This window comes from Monodelphis domestica, chromosome 4 (assembly GCF_027887165.1).
Source record: "Monodelphis domestica isolate mMonDom1 chromosome 4, mMonDom1.pri, whole genome shotgun sequence".
In the NCBI taxonomy this organism is placed as follows: Eukaryota; Metazoa; Chordata; class Mammalia; order Didelphimorphia; family Didelphidae; genus Monodelphis; species Monodelphis domestica.
In genome coordinates this window covers 40,849,673-40,868,496 of record NC_077230.1, presented here as the reverse complement: position 1 = coordinate 40,868,496, position 18,824 = coordinate 40,849,673, and the positions used below count along the sequence as shown (strand labels likewise).

The 18,824-nt window shown below is 33.8% G+C and overlaps 1 protein-coding gene across 9 annotated transcripts in view; it reads left to right on the top strand.

The window, feature by feature from the left end:
• The window catches only part of RPS6KA3 (ribosomal protein S6 kinase A3), a 110,934-nt gene that overhangs the window by 79,121 nt on the left and 12,989 nt on the right, over positions 1-18,824 (top strand). For 5 of the 9 annotated variants that reach the window (XM_007493438.3, XM_001363018.4, XM_007493437.3 and 2 more), the window contains 6 exons: positions 203-305; positions 4,623-4,747; positions 9,204-9,329; positions 11,961-12,050; positions 15,131-15,289; positions 17,811-17,972. In XM_007493438.3, coding sequence (XP_007493500.2) covers positions 203-305; positions 4,623-4,747; positions 9,204-9,329; positions 11,961-12,050; positions 15,131-15,289; positions 17,811-17,972 — 765 coding nt within the window. The remainder of the gene's footprint in view (positions 1-202; positions 306-4,622; positions 4,748-9,203; positions 9,330-11,960; positions 12,051-15,130; positions 15,290-17,810; positions 17,973-18,824) is intronic. The other 4 variants (XM_056793330.1, XM_007493436.3, XM_056793329.1 and 1 more) reach the window with 1 other exon arrangement.

Genomic DNA, 18,824 nt, shown 5'->3' with positions numbered 1-18,824 from the left:
ATTTAACTTATCATCTTTGTCATTTGTTGTTCTCGAACTAATTTGACTCTTAAACTGTTTTAGACTTACTTTGACCTTCCTTTGCCTTACCCATTGAGACAGGACATTCTACTTTCTCTTAATACCTTGTGATTCTAAATATTTTTTTGTAGTTAACGACATATGAATATAAAGGGTATAATTAATATTTTTTCTACTTTAGAAATTGTATAGAAGAGAAATTCTTCCACCCTTTAAGCCTGCAACTGGTAGACCTGAAGACACATTTTATTTTGATCCTGAATTTACTGCAAAAACTCCAAAAGGTAAAAGGGAGAAGGAGATGGGGAAGGGAAAGGACAGATAGAATATAAACTGCAGCCTACCCCTCTATTTTACCTTATGTTTTTCAAAAAAATTTTTCATTTGCAATCAAGTTAAGTTATATAAGTAATTATATAAACTTGATGAGTATTGAAATATCAATTTTCTTATATCTATGCTTGATAGATGCCTCATTTTCCTTGTCCTTATTTGTTTGATTATATATAAATAACTGGTTGGAAAATATTTCAATATATGCCTTGTGTTCTTACTCTTAGTGTTCTATTTACCAAAACTATGACACTACTTTAAGTCATTTCTATTTGGTAAAGCTTTTAATTAACCTCTAGCCTTTTAAAAGTATGTATTTCATCACATAACAATATCCTTTATAATTACAAGTGACTCTATTGGTAGAGCTGTGAACTGGCCTAGCTATTCTGGAAGGAATTGCAGGACTTTACCCCAGAAGTTACCAAACTGTTTGATCCTTTGACTGAGTAATACTGTTACCAGATCTATACTCCCAAAGAAATCAAAGGGTAGGACCCATAGGGACAAAAATATTTATAGCTATTCTTTTTTGTGGTAGCAGAACTGAAATTATCAAGCAGGGAAATGACTGACTCACTGTGGTATGTGAATATAATAGAACTATTGTTCTGTGAGAAATTATGAAGAAGGTTCAGAGAAACCTGAGAAGACTTTATGAACTTATGTGGAAAAAAGGAGAACTAAGAGAAAAATATACACAATAACAATAATGATTAATTTGACGGAGCAATCTCATTAGATGGTGAATAGAGTCAGGAAGACTGGGATTCCAATCTCATCTCTGAATCATACTGACTCTGTGACCCGAGGCAAATCACTTACCTTCTTAGTGCCCTGGGTAGCTCTCTGAGCCTTTACATTTATAGAACAAGTGCCATAGAGCAATGGTGAAGTTTCTTCATCAGGAATTCTTTTTACTAATAAAATCAGGTATCTTAAGAGGAAAAAAAAAACTCTCAGCTGTTACTGAGTTCAAACTTCAAATATCACTTGAACTTTGAGATGAGAGAACTTCAAGATGAGTCATATAATGAAATTTTTGGTAATTTCTTAAATGCTTGTCCAGTGCTTTATTGAGAAGTGGGAATTAAAGGAACTACATTCCTTAAATTTCTCTGGATCTGAAAGATAGAACCTACCTGACATTGCCCTTGGTATGTACAAACTTCTTAGAAAGAGATTCCTTCAGAACTTGTTTCAATAATGGAATTTCAGGGAGTAAGTCTAGGGAAGAATTTAATTTCATTGGCATAGGGAATTCCTGGGTGTAGAACCTCTTTACCAAGGTCCTCTTTCCCATGTAACATCTTATGGAATTGCCAAGAGCACTGAGAGGTTTAAATAATTTGTCCAGAATTCCAGCCAGTATGTCTCAGTTGTAGAACTTGAACCCATATCTTTTTTTTTTTTAATTAGTCAATTCAGAATATTTTGAACCCATGTTTTCATGGCTCTGAAACTGGTTTTCTGTCCACTACACCACACTGCTTTTCTGAGCTACAAACTAAGCTAAAAAATCCTCTTAGAATATTTTGAAAGCCACTTAAAGAAACAACCAAAAAAATTAAACTTTTCATAAGTTTTGTCAAGAAGGGAATAAAATAAGTGGAAACTTTGGAGAAAGAATAGTACCTTTGTGTGTTCAGTCTCTGCTTAATCATTATGCATGACTTGTTCCCTAATTATTGGTGTCTCTCCCCACTAGGATCTGTCCTGGAACCTCTCCTGTTTTCTCTCTATAACTTCTCATGGTGATCTTATCAGTTCCTATGGTTCAATTATAATCTCTATAGGTGATTCAAAATTCTGTTTATCCACCATTACTTTCTTTCATGAGCTTATTAACTACCTTCTACATATTTCTTACTTATTGTCCCATAAGCTCCTCAGATTTCATGCATCCAAAACATCTTATCTTTCTCCCTAAACCCACCCCCCTTCCTAATTTCACTATATCTGTCACGGGTACCATCATTCTTCCAAGGTTCAAAACCTAGAAATCATCCTTGACTCTTCAATCCACCTTACCCCTTATGCCCAGTCAGCTCCCAAGTTTTTCAGATTTTTTTCATCTTTCATGTTATTTCCTTTCTTCTACAGTCTGGTTCAGGTCTTTATTCACATGTGAAATATTATATTAATTTCTAATTGACCACCTTTAGACTCTCCTTTCTCCAGTCAGTCTTCCACACAACTGCCAGTCATATTCCTAAAACCCAAGTCTTACTTTGTCATTTCCCTGCTCAAAAAGTTCCAGTGACATTATTTATAGCATAAAATATAAGATCCACTTTAGTATTCAAAGCCTTTTATTATCTAGGTCCAGGATATACATTACTCTTCTTCATATACTGTACTTTGCCTAGACTACCCCTATTCCAGGAGAATGTAACTTTTTTTTTTTTGCTTTCTTGAACATGGATGCCAAAGATATTATTTTATATAACAACTACCTCCAAGGAAAGATAATTGCCATATCACTTTGTTGATCAGTGGAAAAAAAAGGAAGACTCTTATTCTAGATACTTAATGATCAATATTGTTTACCAAAAAAAAAAAAATATATATATATACCAAAATATACACATATATAATGCACATGCAGTTTGCACACCATACAGTGGAAATCAGCTAATTTCCTAATCCAGTTTAATAAGAGTTCTCAGATTAAAATTATTCAAACTATTCCTGATTTTTCAGTCTTACCTCCCCTAGCAAGCAGATTTGATAATGGAAGGAATTATCAGTAATAAGGTCTCAATTTAGTCTGATATCTGGGTAGGGATAACTGGGGACCAAACTCATCTAGTCCAGTCTGTGCTGTTGTGATTCCCTCTAGCAGAAAAGACAAATGTCCCTGCTCTCAAAGAGCTCATAGTTTAGGGGGAGTGACAAATACAAACAAGCTATATACAGGGTAAATTAGATAATATTAGCAGAGGGAAGGCATTAACATTAAGTGGGATTAGGATAGACTGCTTGTAAAGGTCAAGATTGTACCTGGAACTTTAAAGAAGCCAAGAGTCAGATATAAGAAGAAAATTCTAGGCAGGAGGAATAGACATTGAAAATTCCTGGAATTAAATTGGAAATGAAGTGTCTTGTTTGAGGAACAAAAAATAATCTAGTGTCACTTGATTTGAAGAGGACCTGGATATGATCTGAGTTGGCTGGGGGAAGAGAGGAGGGTGGGCATAAGTATAGTTAGGAAGTTTTCTGAACACCAAATAAAAAACTATAATATAAGAAGTAATAGGGAGCTGGTAGAGTTTTATTAAGTAGAGATAGGGACATGGTCAAATCTGAATTTTGGAGAAATAACTTTGACAGCTAAGTATAGGTAGAGAGCTGAAGTGAAGAGACTAAATAACCCTCAGGCTATTGTAATAGCCTAGGGTAACATGATGAGAGTCTGTACAAGGATGGGCAGCAGTGTCAGACAAAGGTATACATGAGAGTTGTTAGAAGATAAAATTGGCAGGACTTGACAAGTTGGATATTGGGGTGAGGGGACAGTAAAAGTACAAGATGGCATCTAGGTTATAAAGCTGAGTGACTGGAAGAATGATACCTTCAGTAGTAACAGTGAAGAGTTCAGGAGAGGGAAAGATTGAGGTGGGGTGGAGATAATGGGTTCCATTTTGTGCCTGTTAAGTCTGTGAGACATCCAATTTAAGACGTCTAATTGGTAGTTGGAGATGTGAGGGAGGTCAGCAGAGAGGTTAGGGCTGGGTAAGTAGATCTGAGAATCTAGTTAGTTTCGAGATGATAATTGAATCCAGGGGAGGTGATGAGATCATCACATGAGATAGTAGAGGGGAAGAGCAGAGAGCCAGGACAAGAGCCCTAAGAGACTCCTTTAGTTAGGAGGCATGCTCATTCTATTACATCTACCATACAGATGCCTAAGTGATTTTCTTTCCTTAAACCCAGATCCATCCATATCATTCTGTTAATAGGTGGCAGATCCTGTAAGATAAAATGTTAACTTCTCAATTTGGCTTTTAAAGTCCTTCATAAAAGCTTTATGGGAAGGCAGCTCCTCCACCCACTTCTCTGCACAAGTTGGGGCTGTGGATGTAGAACAGTGCATATGGGGGTGGTGGGTACACACATGCTCAAGCAACAATTTGATTCAAACCAATAATTGAGATTTTCATGATTCTTATGTGATATTTTATATAAACCTCTTCTAGTTGTAGATCATAATGAGTCTAAAATGGTGCTTCCTTGAATGTTCCTAGTAACTATTTTCTCATCCTCAGATTCACCTGGCATTCCACCTAGTGCTAATGCACATCAGCTTTTTCGAGGATTCAGTTTTGTAGCTATCACATCAGATGATGAAAGTCAAGCAATGCAGACAGTGGGAGTACATTCAATTGTCCAAGTAAGTGCATTTCTAAATAACAAATTGAATCTTAGAAAAAAATAAATTTATTATACAGATAATAAGTTGGGTTTAACCTAGTCTTTTATAATAAAGGTTAACTGTTTAAAATTAGATTTATGTCAGTAGTGCAAAAATTTGGCATCATCTAAGAAGTACTTCATTTAACATAGACAAGACCTACAAGAACCTATACCAAGCAGAATGTGAAAAACATATTTGATTGCCAAATGGAATTTTTTGAGAATTGCAGTAAGCATTATTACCACCATCCTTCCAAGGCTCTTTTCAGGACTAGGTTGACTTTCTCTTTGTTCTACCATTGGCTCACCAAGAAAGTTCTGGTGAACTGAATTCCCCTGGTACCTTTTTATATATGATATATATATAAATTTTTATAAATGATAGAGAAACCCAAAAGTAAATAATATGAGCTACAATCGATTGTTTTCATGTTCACTTGAACACAAGATTTTCAGAGGAATAAATTAGTATGAACCTTGAAGACTTCACAATCTGAATGCTAGAAAATTGGAAAAGATGAAAGATATAAGATATAAAAGATTGAGCTAATGAATTAAGAATTTGTCCTTATAGAAGTAATGATGCTCAAAGCAATGAGTTTTATTATATCGTTTTTATCCTCTTCTGGTATCATGTGAACTTTAACTTTTACTAGTATTGGGAAATAATATTTCATCTTAATGTTTTCAGTAGGTCAATATGAATTTCATAATGATTTAAGAATGTAATCAATTCTTTAAAGTAAATGCAATATGGTGAAATATTTAACCTTCAAATTTTGGCTAAACTAATGTCAGTAATTAGTATTGATTTAAGGCAACTGTTTGAACAAAGAACTTTACATAATAAATTAGCTGTTTATTTTTTCCCTAAAGAATTTTTTAAATTGTTAATGTCCTTTAATAAATATTTGAGCAACTAATGAATGGAAGGTATTATGCTAGTATTAGCCACAAATTTAACAGTTACTAAAAGTAAATCGAATCTTATTATAAGCTAGTTTATTACATAAATTCAAATCTTAGACTCATCAGTTTAGTAATCTTAAGGCAACATAGCATATTGAGTACTAACCCTGGACTTAAAGTCAAGTAGACTCATAGATGCTTTTAACTCTGTGCATCACTTGACTTCTCTTTGTCCCATTTTCTTCACCTATAAAATAGAAGTATTAATAGCATCTACCTCACAGGCAGCTGGATGGCAAAGTGGATAGAGTACCAGGCCTAGAGTCAGGAAGGCTCATCTTTCTGAGTTCAAATCTGGCCTCGGGTACCTGTGCAACCTTAGGCCAGTCACTCTAATATCTTTGCCAAGAAAACCCCAAATGGGGTCACACAGACATGCATAGCTAAAATAACTGAACAACAAACACCACCACATGCCTATCATGAGACTCAAATGAGAAAATACATGTAAAGTGCTTTGCAAACCTCAAATCACTATATAAAATTTTAGCTATTAGTGTCATTAATAACTATATAAATAAAAACTTTCTGCAACAGTACTGTCCTAAATGTTAATTGTATTAAGCAACTCCATTGTACTCTAAAATCTCTTTATAATAACATATTTCCCAGAAAATAATTGTGATAAATTCTATTCAAAAAAATATTTCTGTAAAACACTTATATTCTCAAGTCCCTTTAACAGCCACTATATTAAAAAGGTCATTTGTGAGCTCCTTGAGAACAGAAAATGTTTTTACCTCTTAGCACAGTGCCTGGCACATAGTAGGTGCTAAAGAAATGCTTGTTGACTAGAATTGTTTGTATCCAAGATGAGATAAGGATTGTTGAGTCAGCTTTCCTTAATTCTACTTAGCCACCCTAAACAATCAAAGCAACAGTTTGTGCATATGTGCTTTAAAATTTCCCTGTGGAATTTGGAGTAACTCTTTTCATTTGATAATTCAATATAAAACACTGAACATCATTTCTTTTTAATCTGTAGGCTCTACGGCCTGGGAAATACGATTTTAAATATTAATTTGAACTAAATTTCACTACAATAAAACATATATTATTACTGAATTTTAGCTGGGTTTTTTTTGTTTGTTTGCATAGTCTACAAATATTAAGTGTTGCTTTTGTCATAGAGTTTTATCTTTCTTACCCTGGCTTTTAGAACTAATAGCTCTGCCTTATATTTTATATTTAATCTCATTGCAGAATGCTACTTTCAAGGAAAAAAAATTTTTTAGAGGAAAAGTCCATGTCATGAAAAATAGGGTCAGTCAGCATGTGATTTATATTTGAAAGAAAATGTAAAAATTTAACAGCTTATGTTTATGTATAAAAACAGAGCATCTAGGGCTTGGCATATCCATTCAACATGAACTTGTAATTTTACAAGTAACATTTTTTTTTTAGCTCTACTGGAGGTAGGTAAGTCTCTTTAGACATAGGCTGATACATGTGCCCAAAACTCTCCTCATCAGGAAGACTGCCTACATTATTTAGATTTTAAAGTAGTAAGTAATTTAGCTTTACTACTAATCATATTTCAAAGTTATCTATTATTGATTAGTCAGTATAAAGTAAGTTAAAGTTTTGGGGGGGGGGGTTAAACCCTTGCCTTCCATCTTTGAATCAATACTCTGTATTGATTCCAGGGCAGAAGGGCTCGGTAATGGGGGTTATGTGACTTGCCCAGAGTCACACAGCTACAAAGTGTCCGAGGCCAAATTTGAACCTAGAATCTCCTGTCTCTAGGCCTAGCTCTCACAATCTACTAAGCCACCCAGCTACCCCCCTGTTAAAGTTCTTAAAATATCATCTAGTTAGAATTAAGATTAGTTTTCAGTGATCTTTTAGTGCTTTCATAGAGAAATAGCATAGTCAGTAACAGGAGCACAAGATTATGAGTGAGAGGATTTGGTTTCAAATCTTAACTCTGCCACTTAGTACCCCTGGGACCTAGGAGAGCCATTTTATCTCTCTGATCCTAATTTTCTTATTTATAAAATAATGGAATTGGATTAGAATACAATAAAGCCCTAAGGCTAAATCTCTAGTTTTAAGTGTTAATTATTTTGTAGTTGCCCAAATAAGAGCATTAACAATGTTTACGTGTTATATAGATGAGTAAACAAGCACAGAAGGATGTGTGAAAAGAACTTTACCTAATGTTTAGTGGTTTCTTGTGTATTCTTTACCTGCAGAATAGAAACATTTCTTCAATTTTCTTTCAACAGAAATGCCTTTAATTGGGCATATAGTTAAAATTACTTTTTCATTGACAGACTTAGGTATTTTGGTAAATTGCATTGTGAAATTTTAAATTCTAAACAAATAGATGTCTATTAATTGTTTAAAGCCAAGAGCTTCAAATATTAGTGAAAGGCTTTTATAAATAACAAGTTTAATAATTCAGCTAACTTGTCATAGTTTAAATTTGTCATTATAAATTTTTGAATGTGTTTTATGTAAATTGGTAGTTGCGTTTACAGTTTAAAATTCAGCTCAGTTTCTTAAAAGAGCATCCATCTACTTTTATGTTTTTATAAAGTTTTTGAATAATTTTCAAAAACTATTAATAAGGTCCATAAATAACCCAGCTATTATACCTCAATCTGTGTTTTTCATTTTTGAAATTAATTTTTTTACTTATATTTGATTCATAGGCAGATCCTTTACCCCAGAGATTGGGCTGTGGATAAATAGAGTAGATAGCTGCTTGATCTACAATATCCATGAGTATGCAGCAAGGTTCACTCTTATTAATTTTTAAATGTTTGCATATTCTTCATCCTAGAAAAGTTCTTTTTCCATTGCTTAAAGATATTTTATAAGTCAGTTTCCTTGTATTACAGCTTTACATTGAAGGCTCAAAGCCTCCAGCTTTGTCAGTCAGAATTGTTTAAGAACAATTGTTATGTGAGAGGCCTTGGAGATACCAAGAGACAAATGGACATTCTATCAGAAGTCTTTCAACATGCATGCATGCATACATACATATACATACACATATTTAGAGTAAATACAAAATAAGGAAAGAACATTCATGGCTTGTGAGAAAGTGATTTACAAGGGCATGCACACAAAGAAATGGAAGATAGATTGCTGTGTGTGAGGACCCCAGAGAAGGCCACTTTAACTATATTCTTTTTAAAAGAGATATCATGAATCTAAAAATAAGTTGGATATATATATATATATATAGCTTCATAGCTATATATATATATAGATATATTTATATAGCTTTATAGATATATATATAGCTATAAAGCTATATAAATGCTAGCTATTAAAATACTTCAATGCTGTATAATACAAGAGATTATGCTCCTCATATAAAAAACTCAAACAGAAGATGCAGCCTTTTGAAATATTTTAAACAAACAATAATTTTTTTTAATACGTTTCCTGCTTTTAAAATACATCATAATATTTGTTGAAGCATTCATCAATTGATAATGTTATTTTGGTAGCAGTTGCACAGAAATAGTATTCAGTTTACTGATGGATATGAAGTAAAAGAAGATATTGGAGTTGGCTCTTATTCTATTTGCAAGAGATGTATACATAAAGTCACAAATATGGAATATGCAGTTAAGGTATGTATTTACAGTTTTTTTTTTGTTTTGATATCATTTTTACAGTTCATCCATGCAGTTCAGTAGTAATCAAGAACTACAAAATTTGCTGTAGCAAGTTATGGTCAAATAGGATATCTAATGACTATTGTAAATCTATTTCAACCTATTGTTATTGTCATTGAGAATTTTAACCCTATGACCTATGATAGTTTGGTATTTCTAAGATGTGAAAAGGAACCTTTATATACTTTTCTATACTTGAACTTTTAGCTTAAAGTTAGTAAGAATTAAGCTATAGTCAACCTAGTGTCCCTCTCCCCTCAAGGTCAGTAGGCTTTGACTCTATATTGAGAAAAGTTAATAGCAATTGGTTATTAAAAATTCAAAGCCTTTAACTCTACTTCTATCTTAGAAATTGTGATGGCTGAAGCCCAGTTCTTGAATGACTAGAGATGGGCATCAATTTCAGTATCTTTATATTTTGATGTCATAGAGTCTAGAGAGGCAACATGGCAGATTGTGAAGGAGCAATCCTTTAAGGCAAGGAAGACATGGTCCTGCCTTTGACACATAGAAGCTGTATAGCTCTAGTAAGTTGCTTAACCTTTCAGTACCCTAGTCATTTAAAACTCTTCAGTTTCAAAGGATATGTCAATCTGTCTTCGAAGGGAAAGTTTTCACATTGGAGCATTTGCTATATCAATGAAATCATAGTTGTTGCCTTTATGCCCCTGTCTATGAATTAGATAGTTTTTTCTGTGATCTAGTTATTTCTTTTCCATATAAGTACTAGTCTTTTCCACTTATTTAATTACATACTATGTAATAACATAGTTGTGTTAGGTTGATAAGCCTTGGTAATCATTCATTTTAGTTTCCCAACTGTATTTTTTTTACTCTGACTGAAATTTGTGTCTTATAGAAGTAAGAGAAATAAGGTGCAAGCTGGAACAACTAGGATATACCCAACCAAGTGGCTAACTCAGAAATGGCTATAATGGCCAAAATCATTTTAGGAGTTACAAACATCAAGAATATAGCCGTTGCTGTGTGACCCTGGGCAAGTCACTTAACCCCCATTGCCTAGCCCTTACCACTCTTCTGCCTTGGAACCAATACATAGTATTGATTCTAAGATGGAAGGTAAGGGGTAAAAAAAAAAAAGAATATAGCCCTTGTCTGGTGATGGCATGTGATTTTAAATCGATTACCAGTTGAGGAAGGTAGTAGTCCCTTTTCAGTTAGGTTCTAGCTGTACTCACAGCAATAGAAATCCTGGCAGAAGTATACCTTAGATAATTTCTGCTTTTCACAGAGCCCATGGCCATCTGTCTAATCAAGATAACTATCAAGTGATCACTTGGTCATCTATTTATAAATTGCCATAGCAATTAGATAAACATTTAAATAACAGTAAATATACCTCTTATAAACATATTGATATTCCATAGCTTCAAATACAGAATTCCACTGCACATTAAAACATGTTACATATATGTATAAAAACCTACTGTGTAAAATTTTCCATGTATGTGTGACTACAGTTTATGTTTTACACCCTGTATTAATTACTGAACTATTTTACAGTTAAAATGTAAGAACCACAAAAGAAAAAAAAGAAGACATTCAAACAAAGCAAATATAAATAGAAATTTTTAATTTGTATCAACTTGAAGACTGAAAATCATGTTAAATTACCAGAAAATTCTTTTTCAAATACTGTTAAAATATATTTATGAACATAGTAAAGCATTATGGAAAATAATCAAGCTTCTGAACCAGAGATTTAAGATCTGAACAATCCTATTAGGATTTTAATAAGCTAGTTTTTGTTAAACTTAGTTTTAACTAAGTAAAGTTAATCATCATTTTAAGAGAGTAAAGAATCCAATGAACAGAGTGTCCAGTGCTCATGTGGTCAATACAACAATTCTACAGCTTATTTTATTAAAAGAGGATAGGGATAAAATATATAAGTGAAATTCATAGATCACCTAAAAGTTCCATTGTAACCAGTAGTTTTTACCATTTAACTGACCAAATCCATTAAAAGAACTACTGAGAAATAGAAAATTTGGAAAACTGATTTTTTTTCTTTCCATGATCACCTTTTTATAAAATAAGCAGCAAAATAGTGGGCAAAAAGTAGAAAAGGAAGGAACATAGATAATCTGCCATCACAGAAAATATATACTTGGAAATTAACTCTCTGATCTCATATTTTAAGAAAATCAAAAGGAATGAAATAGATATTTTATTAAATTTTACATAGCTTTTCCTTAGGCTTGTGGGACTCTTATTTCTGTTATTCTAAAATTATTGCATGTTCCTTTCAACACCCAGTAATCATGAAATTAGGCTAATATTGATTGCACTTCTAACATTTTTCTGTTTAGAGACTAAAATTAAATCTTATCTTCAGCACAGCCTAAAAACAAGGAAAATAGCAAAGTATTCTAAGCAGTATGGTCACAAGGCTGGCAAATGCTAGAAAATAGTTATAGAAAAATCCATAGTAATTTTAGTCTTGCACTAGTAAAATATGTGTTGTCACAGACTCATGTTTATAGTATTATATAAGATAAATCCTAAAGTGTTAATCATTTTGGAGTCTACCAATTATTCTTATAAATGCTGTTTCATTTTTAGATTATTGATAAAAGCAAGAGAGACCCAACAGAAGAAATTGAAATCCTCCTCCGTTATGGACAGCATCCAAATATTATTACTCTAAAAGATGTAAGTTAATCCTTTTAAAATAAATCACTTATCTTTCAGATAAATCTTAATTTCACTTGCAAGGTTTTTTTTCATATAGTGGTATAGCAGCAGCTTAAGTTTACTCCCTTTCCAACTATCCTACTTTCTGTTCTCCAGATGTTCCTCATGCCTACAATGCTGTCTTCTGCCTCTTAGAACCTTTGCTCCTGACCCTCGAAATTGCTTTGTATTTATTTTATATGTGTGTGTACTTATAAATATATCTTATCCGAATAGGACAAACTCTTTGAGAGCAGGACCTCTTTCTTTGTACCCCAAGCATCTGGTCTAGTGCATAGTAAGTTCTGAATAAATGGTTGTTGAATTAAGGTTGAATACTCAGGACAATCAAAAAGATTTATTATTATCTATATCATATATTAAAAAGGTGGGTCAAAGAAGTGAGAAATCCACTCTACAGGACAGCTGATAACTAATCATGGAAAGAAAGCAGAGCTAGTTAATTCCTGCTTTTTTTCTCTATCAAGAATAAATGTTTTTTAAACTGAAAAAGACCAAAAACAAAATTGAGAATATATGACTAATTGGGAATTTCAAATTTTCATAAATTAATAAGACATTGTTGTGTTCAAAACCCAAAGTCAAGGGTAGTAAAAGAACCAGAGGATTTGTTTGCTGTTTGTTTCTGTTCTCTTTGAAAGATCAAGAAAGTGCCTGGTTCCCTCAAAAGACTGTAAAAGAACATGTGTCTCAAGCTTTTTAAATGACAGTAAATTATCTGCAAACTATAAGCCAGTGAACTTGACTTAAATTCTTATCAAAGTACTAGCATTTATTAATAAGAGTGCCTACTTGGGATAGCCTTGGAATCAGGAAGACCTGGGGGCAAGTCACACTAGAGTGGGACCTCTCAGGTCATCTGGTCATTGACTAAGACTAGCAATAAATCAGTTATTAATCTGCATTAGTGAAAGGAGTTTCTACACAGTGTTCCCCCACATCAATGAAACCACAAGTCTGAACCAAAATATATATTATAGGCTTGATTATAAAATTGTTAGGTAGATTCAGGTACCAATTGAATAGCCAAAGAAATAATAGTCAGTGGTTTAATTTCTATGTAGACAAATGTCTATAGTGCCATGCCTTTAAGATCTGTGATTATCTCTTTAACCTTTTTATCAATGACTTAAAGACATAAATTATAATGTTTATCAAATTTTTACATGGCAAAAAGTTTAGAAGTATTGTTAATGCTTTGAATGACTAAGTCATGAGGTATTTTGTTTTGTTTTGTTTTTTTATCAATTGCATATTATAAAAAATTTCCACACAAGTTTTCCTAAGTTATATGGTCAAACTTCTCTCTCTTCCTCCCTTTCTTTTCCCCTCCCAGTGCTGGTAGGCAATTCAATCTGGATTTTAATTTTATTTATATATATATATAAAATCAGGCAAAACATATTTTCATACTGTTCATTTTTGTAAGTGAGTAATATTATAAAGCCAGAACCTCAAAACATAAACCCAAATAAACAGGTGAAAAATCATGTGCTTTCATCTGCATTCTGACTCCAACCGTTCTTTCTCTAGTGATAGATAATATTCTTTGTCATAAATCCCTCAGAAATATACTGGATCATTATTCCTGATAATAGCTAAGTCTGTCACAGTTGATCACAGTATTTCTGTTAGTGTGTGTAATACTTTCCTGGTTCTGTTTATTTCACTCTGCATCAGTTCATGTAGGTCTTTCCAGCTCTTTCTGAAATCATCCTATTCATCGTTTCTTACAGCACAATAGAATTCCATTACCATCACAATTTGTTCAGCCTTTCCCCAACTGATGGGCAACCCCTTAAATTCCAATTCTTTACCGCCACAAAAAGAGCAGCTATAAGTCAGAAGTTCTTGACAGCTTGTCCTAAGTCTAAAACTGAAATTTAATAGGGTTAAATGTAAAGTCTTATACTTGGATGGAAAACCATCTTTACAGATTCAAAATTGAGTAAGAATGGCCAGATAATAAGTATCTTAAAAAATAATTCCTCTTTTAAAAGATCTGAGGGCATCTAGGTGGCTCAGTAGATAGAACCAGAGTACTGGGTTCAAATGTAGCTGCAGACACTTTCTAGCTCTGTGACCATGGGCAAGTCACTTAACTCCAATTGCCTGGCCCTTACCACTTTTCTGCCTTGGAACTGATAATTAATATAGATTCTAAGCAAAAAGCATAGGTTTAAAAAAAATTGGGGGTTTTTTTGTAGCCACAGTATTATGCAGCAGAGTGCCATGACACCAGAAGAGATGGTTCCATCTTAAACTTCATTAGAAAGGGTATTGTGTGCAAAATGGAAGTGATACTTGATCTACTTTCCTCTGCCTTGGCCAGAAAATATGTAGTGCATTTTCAGTTGTGAATGTCACATTCTAGGAAGGATGTTGACAAGCTGGATGGGGTCCAGTGGAAGGTGGCCAGGTTTGTTAAAGGCTCAAGATTCAGTTCAGTATACATATATTGATCACTTCTTACTGGCCAGACACTAAAGATACAGATACAAAAGTGGAAGTGTACTCTCTAGGTGCCTACATTCTGTTTGAGGAAAATAATAGATACGTGGGTAAGTGTATTTAAACTAATTTTAGTTAAGAGAGGATAATACTCATACCTGGAGAACTCATGAAAGGTATCCCATAGGAAGTAGTGTCTGAATGGTGCTTTGAAGGTGCCTAGGAGGTTTCTACACAGCAGAGATGACAAGAGAACCTTGTGCAACTGGGATGTTACTGACAAGCAAGGGCAGGTAGGCCAGTATGGCCATTATAACATAAGAAGAATTAGTTAGAAGTAGTCTCTAATCAAAGGCCAAATAAATGGTCACTTGTCATGTGAGTTGTACAGAGTTTTTCACATATGAGTTGCACTAGATAGCACTCGAGATTTCACTAGCTTTTTTTCTCTATGGGCTGTGATGATTGTTGAAATTTTGGGTTGAATATAAAACATTCTAATTTATTTTCTGGGTATGGTAGGCTAAATGTTTTGTTTTGACACAAAGCTTCAAAAAATCATTCACACTGTTATTTGTATTTTGTAGGTCTATGATGATGGAAAATATGTCTATGTAGTTACAGAACTTATGAAAGGAGGTGAACTACTGGATAAAATTCTTAGACAGAAATTTTTCTCTGAACGAGAGGCTAGTGCTGTCCTATTCACAATAACCAAAACTGTAGAATATCTTCATGCACAAGGGGTAAGTGTTTTAAACAGTGGGGTGGGTATGGGTGTGTAGGGGGCTAGCTGTGTGTAAGGCCTGCTTTATTAACTTTTATGTTTTAATGTTTAAGTTTAGAATTAAGAAGACAAAACCATTCTGTCATAAAAAGTTCTAACTCCCCTATTCTCCTGGCCATTCTGCTCTTCATATATATATATATGAAAGCAAGATAGCATACTGGTATTTAATCTTGATTGCTGTTTTCATACCCCAGCCTACCTTAGCCAAAACCTCTTTACAAAATTATGTAATGTATAAGGAGAACCTTAGTTCTCATACTACCAGACCCTCCTGTAGCCTATGGACCCATTGTAAAGGCAAATCTGGCCTCAGACACTTCCCAGCTGTGTGACCCTGGGCAAGTCAAATCGCTTAACCCCTTTGCCTAGCCATTACCACTCTTCTGCCTTGGAACCAATACACAGTATTGATTCCAAGACAAGGTAAGGGTTTTTAAATAAATGAATGAATAAAATAACTGAACCAGTTCACTGGTATACCATCAGGGTATGCATGTCTTTCCATATCTCCTCTAACATTTAAAAATTATTTTTGTCATTTCTTCTTTTAACAATCTTTTGAATATGAGATGAAAACTCAGACTTGTTTTGTTTTTAGAGTTTTTGGAGTATGTTCTTATAAGGTTTATGCAATATCTTGCATGTCTTCATTTGAAAATTATTCATATCCTCTACTTCCTATTCTTAAATTTGTATTCATTTTCTGTGTATCTTGTTTATTAGACCTTTATCAGAATCTTTGATACAAAGATTTTTCCCCAGTTATAATTCCTGAATTATAAGTATACTGATTTTATTGATTCAAAAACTTTCCAATTTTATGTAATGAAAATTATTCATTTTGTTTTTTATAATCACTTCTGACCCTTTAGTAAAGAAACCTTACCATTCCCATAGTTATCTCCTTCAATTCTCTCTTTTTTTTTTTTAGTTTTTAAAACATTATTTTATTTGGTCATTTTTATACATTGTCCGTTGGAAACAGATCATTTTCTTTTCCAACCCCCCAACCCCCCGCCACCCCTTCCCTAGCCGACACGCGATTTGTCTGGGTATCACATGTGTCCTTGCTCTGAACCCATTTCCTTGTTGTTGGTATTTGCATTAGGGTGCTCATTTAGCGTCTCTCCTCAATCATGTCCCCTCAACCTCTGTAGTCAAGCAGTTGCTTTTCCTCAGTGTTTTTACTCCCTCAGTTTGTCCTCTGCTTGAGGATAGTTTTTTTTTGTTTGTTTGTTTGTTCTCGTGGATCGCTGCAGGTTGTTCAGGGACATTGTAAAGCCATTACTGGAGAAGTCCATTACGTTCTCTTGTACCACACTGTATCAGTCTCTGTGTACAATGTTCTCCTGGTTCTGCTCCTCTCACTCTGCATCTCTTCCTGGAGGTCATTCCAGTCTCCATGGAATTCCTCCACTTTATTATTCCTTTTAGCACAGTAGTACTCCATCACCAACATATACCACAATTTGTTCAGCCATTCTCCAATTGAAGGGCATCCCCTCATTTTCCAATTTTTGGCCACCACAAAGAGCGCAGCTATGAATATTCTTGTACAAGTCTTTTTCCTTATGATATCTTTGGGGTACAAACCCAGCAGTGCTATGTCTGGATCAAAGGGCAGACAGTCTTTTATCACCCTTTGGGCATAGTTCCAAATTGCCCTCCAGAATGGTTGGATCAATTCACAATTCCACCAGCAATGCATTAATGTCCCTACTTTGCTACATCCCCTCCAGCATCATTACTTTCCTTTGCTGTCATGTTGAACAATCTGCTAGGTGTGAGGTGATACCTCAAAGTTGTTTTGATTTGCATCTCTCTGATTATAAGAGATGTAGAACACTTTTTCATGTGCTTATTAATAGTCTTGATTTCTTTAACTGAAAATTGCCTATTCATGTCCCTTGCCCATTTTTCAATTGGAGAATGGCTTGATTTTTTGTACAACTGGTTTAGCTCTTTATAGATTTGGGTAATTAGACCTTTGTCAGAGGTTTTTGTTATGAAGATTGTTTCCCAATTTGTTGCTTTCCTTCTAATTTTAGTTACATTGGTTTTGTTTGTACAAAAACTTTTTAATTTGATGTAGTCAAAATTATTTATTTTGCATTTTGTGACTCTTTCTAAGTCTTGCTTGGTAATTCTCCATTTTTTTTAAATGATGTAACTTTTTTATATTTAGGTCATGTCTGTTTTAAAGCTTCTTATGACATAGTTTAAGTTCCTGGTCTAAATATGATTTCTCCCAAACTGCTTTCCAGTTTTGCCAGCAAGTTTTATTAAATAAAGAGGTCTTATCCCAGTAGTAGATATCCTTCAGTTTGTCAGATACTAGAATCTTGGCTTGTGGATCAGTGGCTACTCTGTTCCATTAATTAACACTTTAAAATCACTCTCATAAGCCTACTTTTTTTATGAATATGAATAATAATGAAAACTTAAAATTTTTTCATTTTGATTTATGTTTCAATTAGGTGGTTCACAGAGATCTAAAACCTAGCAACATTCTTTATGTAGATGAATCTGGTAACCCGGAGTCTATTCGAATTTGTGATTTTGGCTTTGCGAAACAGCTAAGAGCAGAAAATGGTCTTCTGATGACTCCATGTTATACTGCAAATTTTGTTGCTCCAGAGGTGATTATGATATTATTACCTTGTATGATTTATGTTTAACAAAATGTTTTCAATATGTATTGCAAAAAAAAGTTCCCGAATTCTGTTTTAGCAGTATAATTAGAATATTTTAATGAAAATAATTTAAGCAAAATGACAACCCTTTTTTGTTTTTGTGGAAGTACAGTGAATCATGCTTCCAGTACCAGATGTACCACATCTTTAGCCACAACTTCTTAATCTCTCTAATAATGCATCTCTGACTTGCTATGTAACATCTCCACTTAACTCTAGAAAAACTACCCTTGCCTATTTCTCTGTCATTAGCAGTGCCATTATCCTATTTTCCAACAACCCAAAACTTTGGTGTCTAATTCCCACATCCATTTCTAGATTCTTTACCTTTAGCAAGCTTACCACCTTCCTAATCCAAATCATCTCTTCAACAAAGACTGTTCCCTGCTAATTTCCCTATCTCTGGCATCTGTCTATTCAAACCTGCCCTGCACAGAGCTGCTAGGGTATGGTAAATGAAGTCAGGCAGTCAAAAAGCATTTATTAAGCTTCTATCCCTGTGTTTTAGGATTTTTGCTCAAATTCTGGGAATACAAAGAGTAAGATATTACTAATAATATCTTGCATTTGTATAGCTTTGCATATGTTATTTCATTTGGACCTCACAGCAACACTCTGAGATAAGTGCTGTTACTGGCCCCATTAAATATGAGGAAACTGAGTCTGACAGTTTTAAATGATTTGCCCAAGTCACAGAACTAATAAATATCTGAGGCAGGACATAAGCTCAGGTCTTTTAAGCCCAGAATTCCGTTCACAAAACTAAGCTATAATAATAGGAGGAGGAGGAAAAAGTTG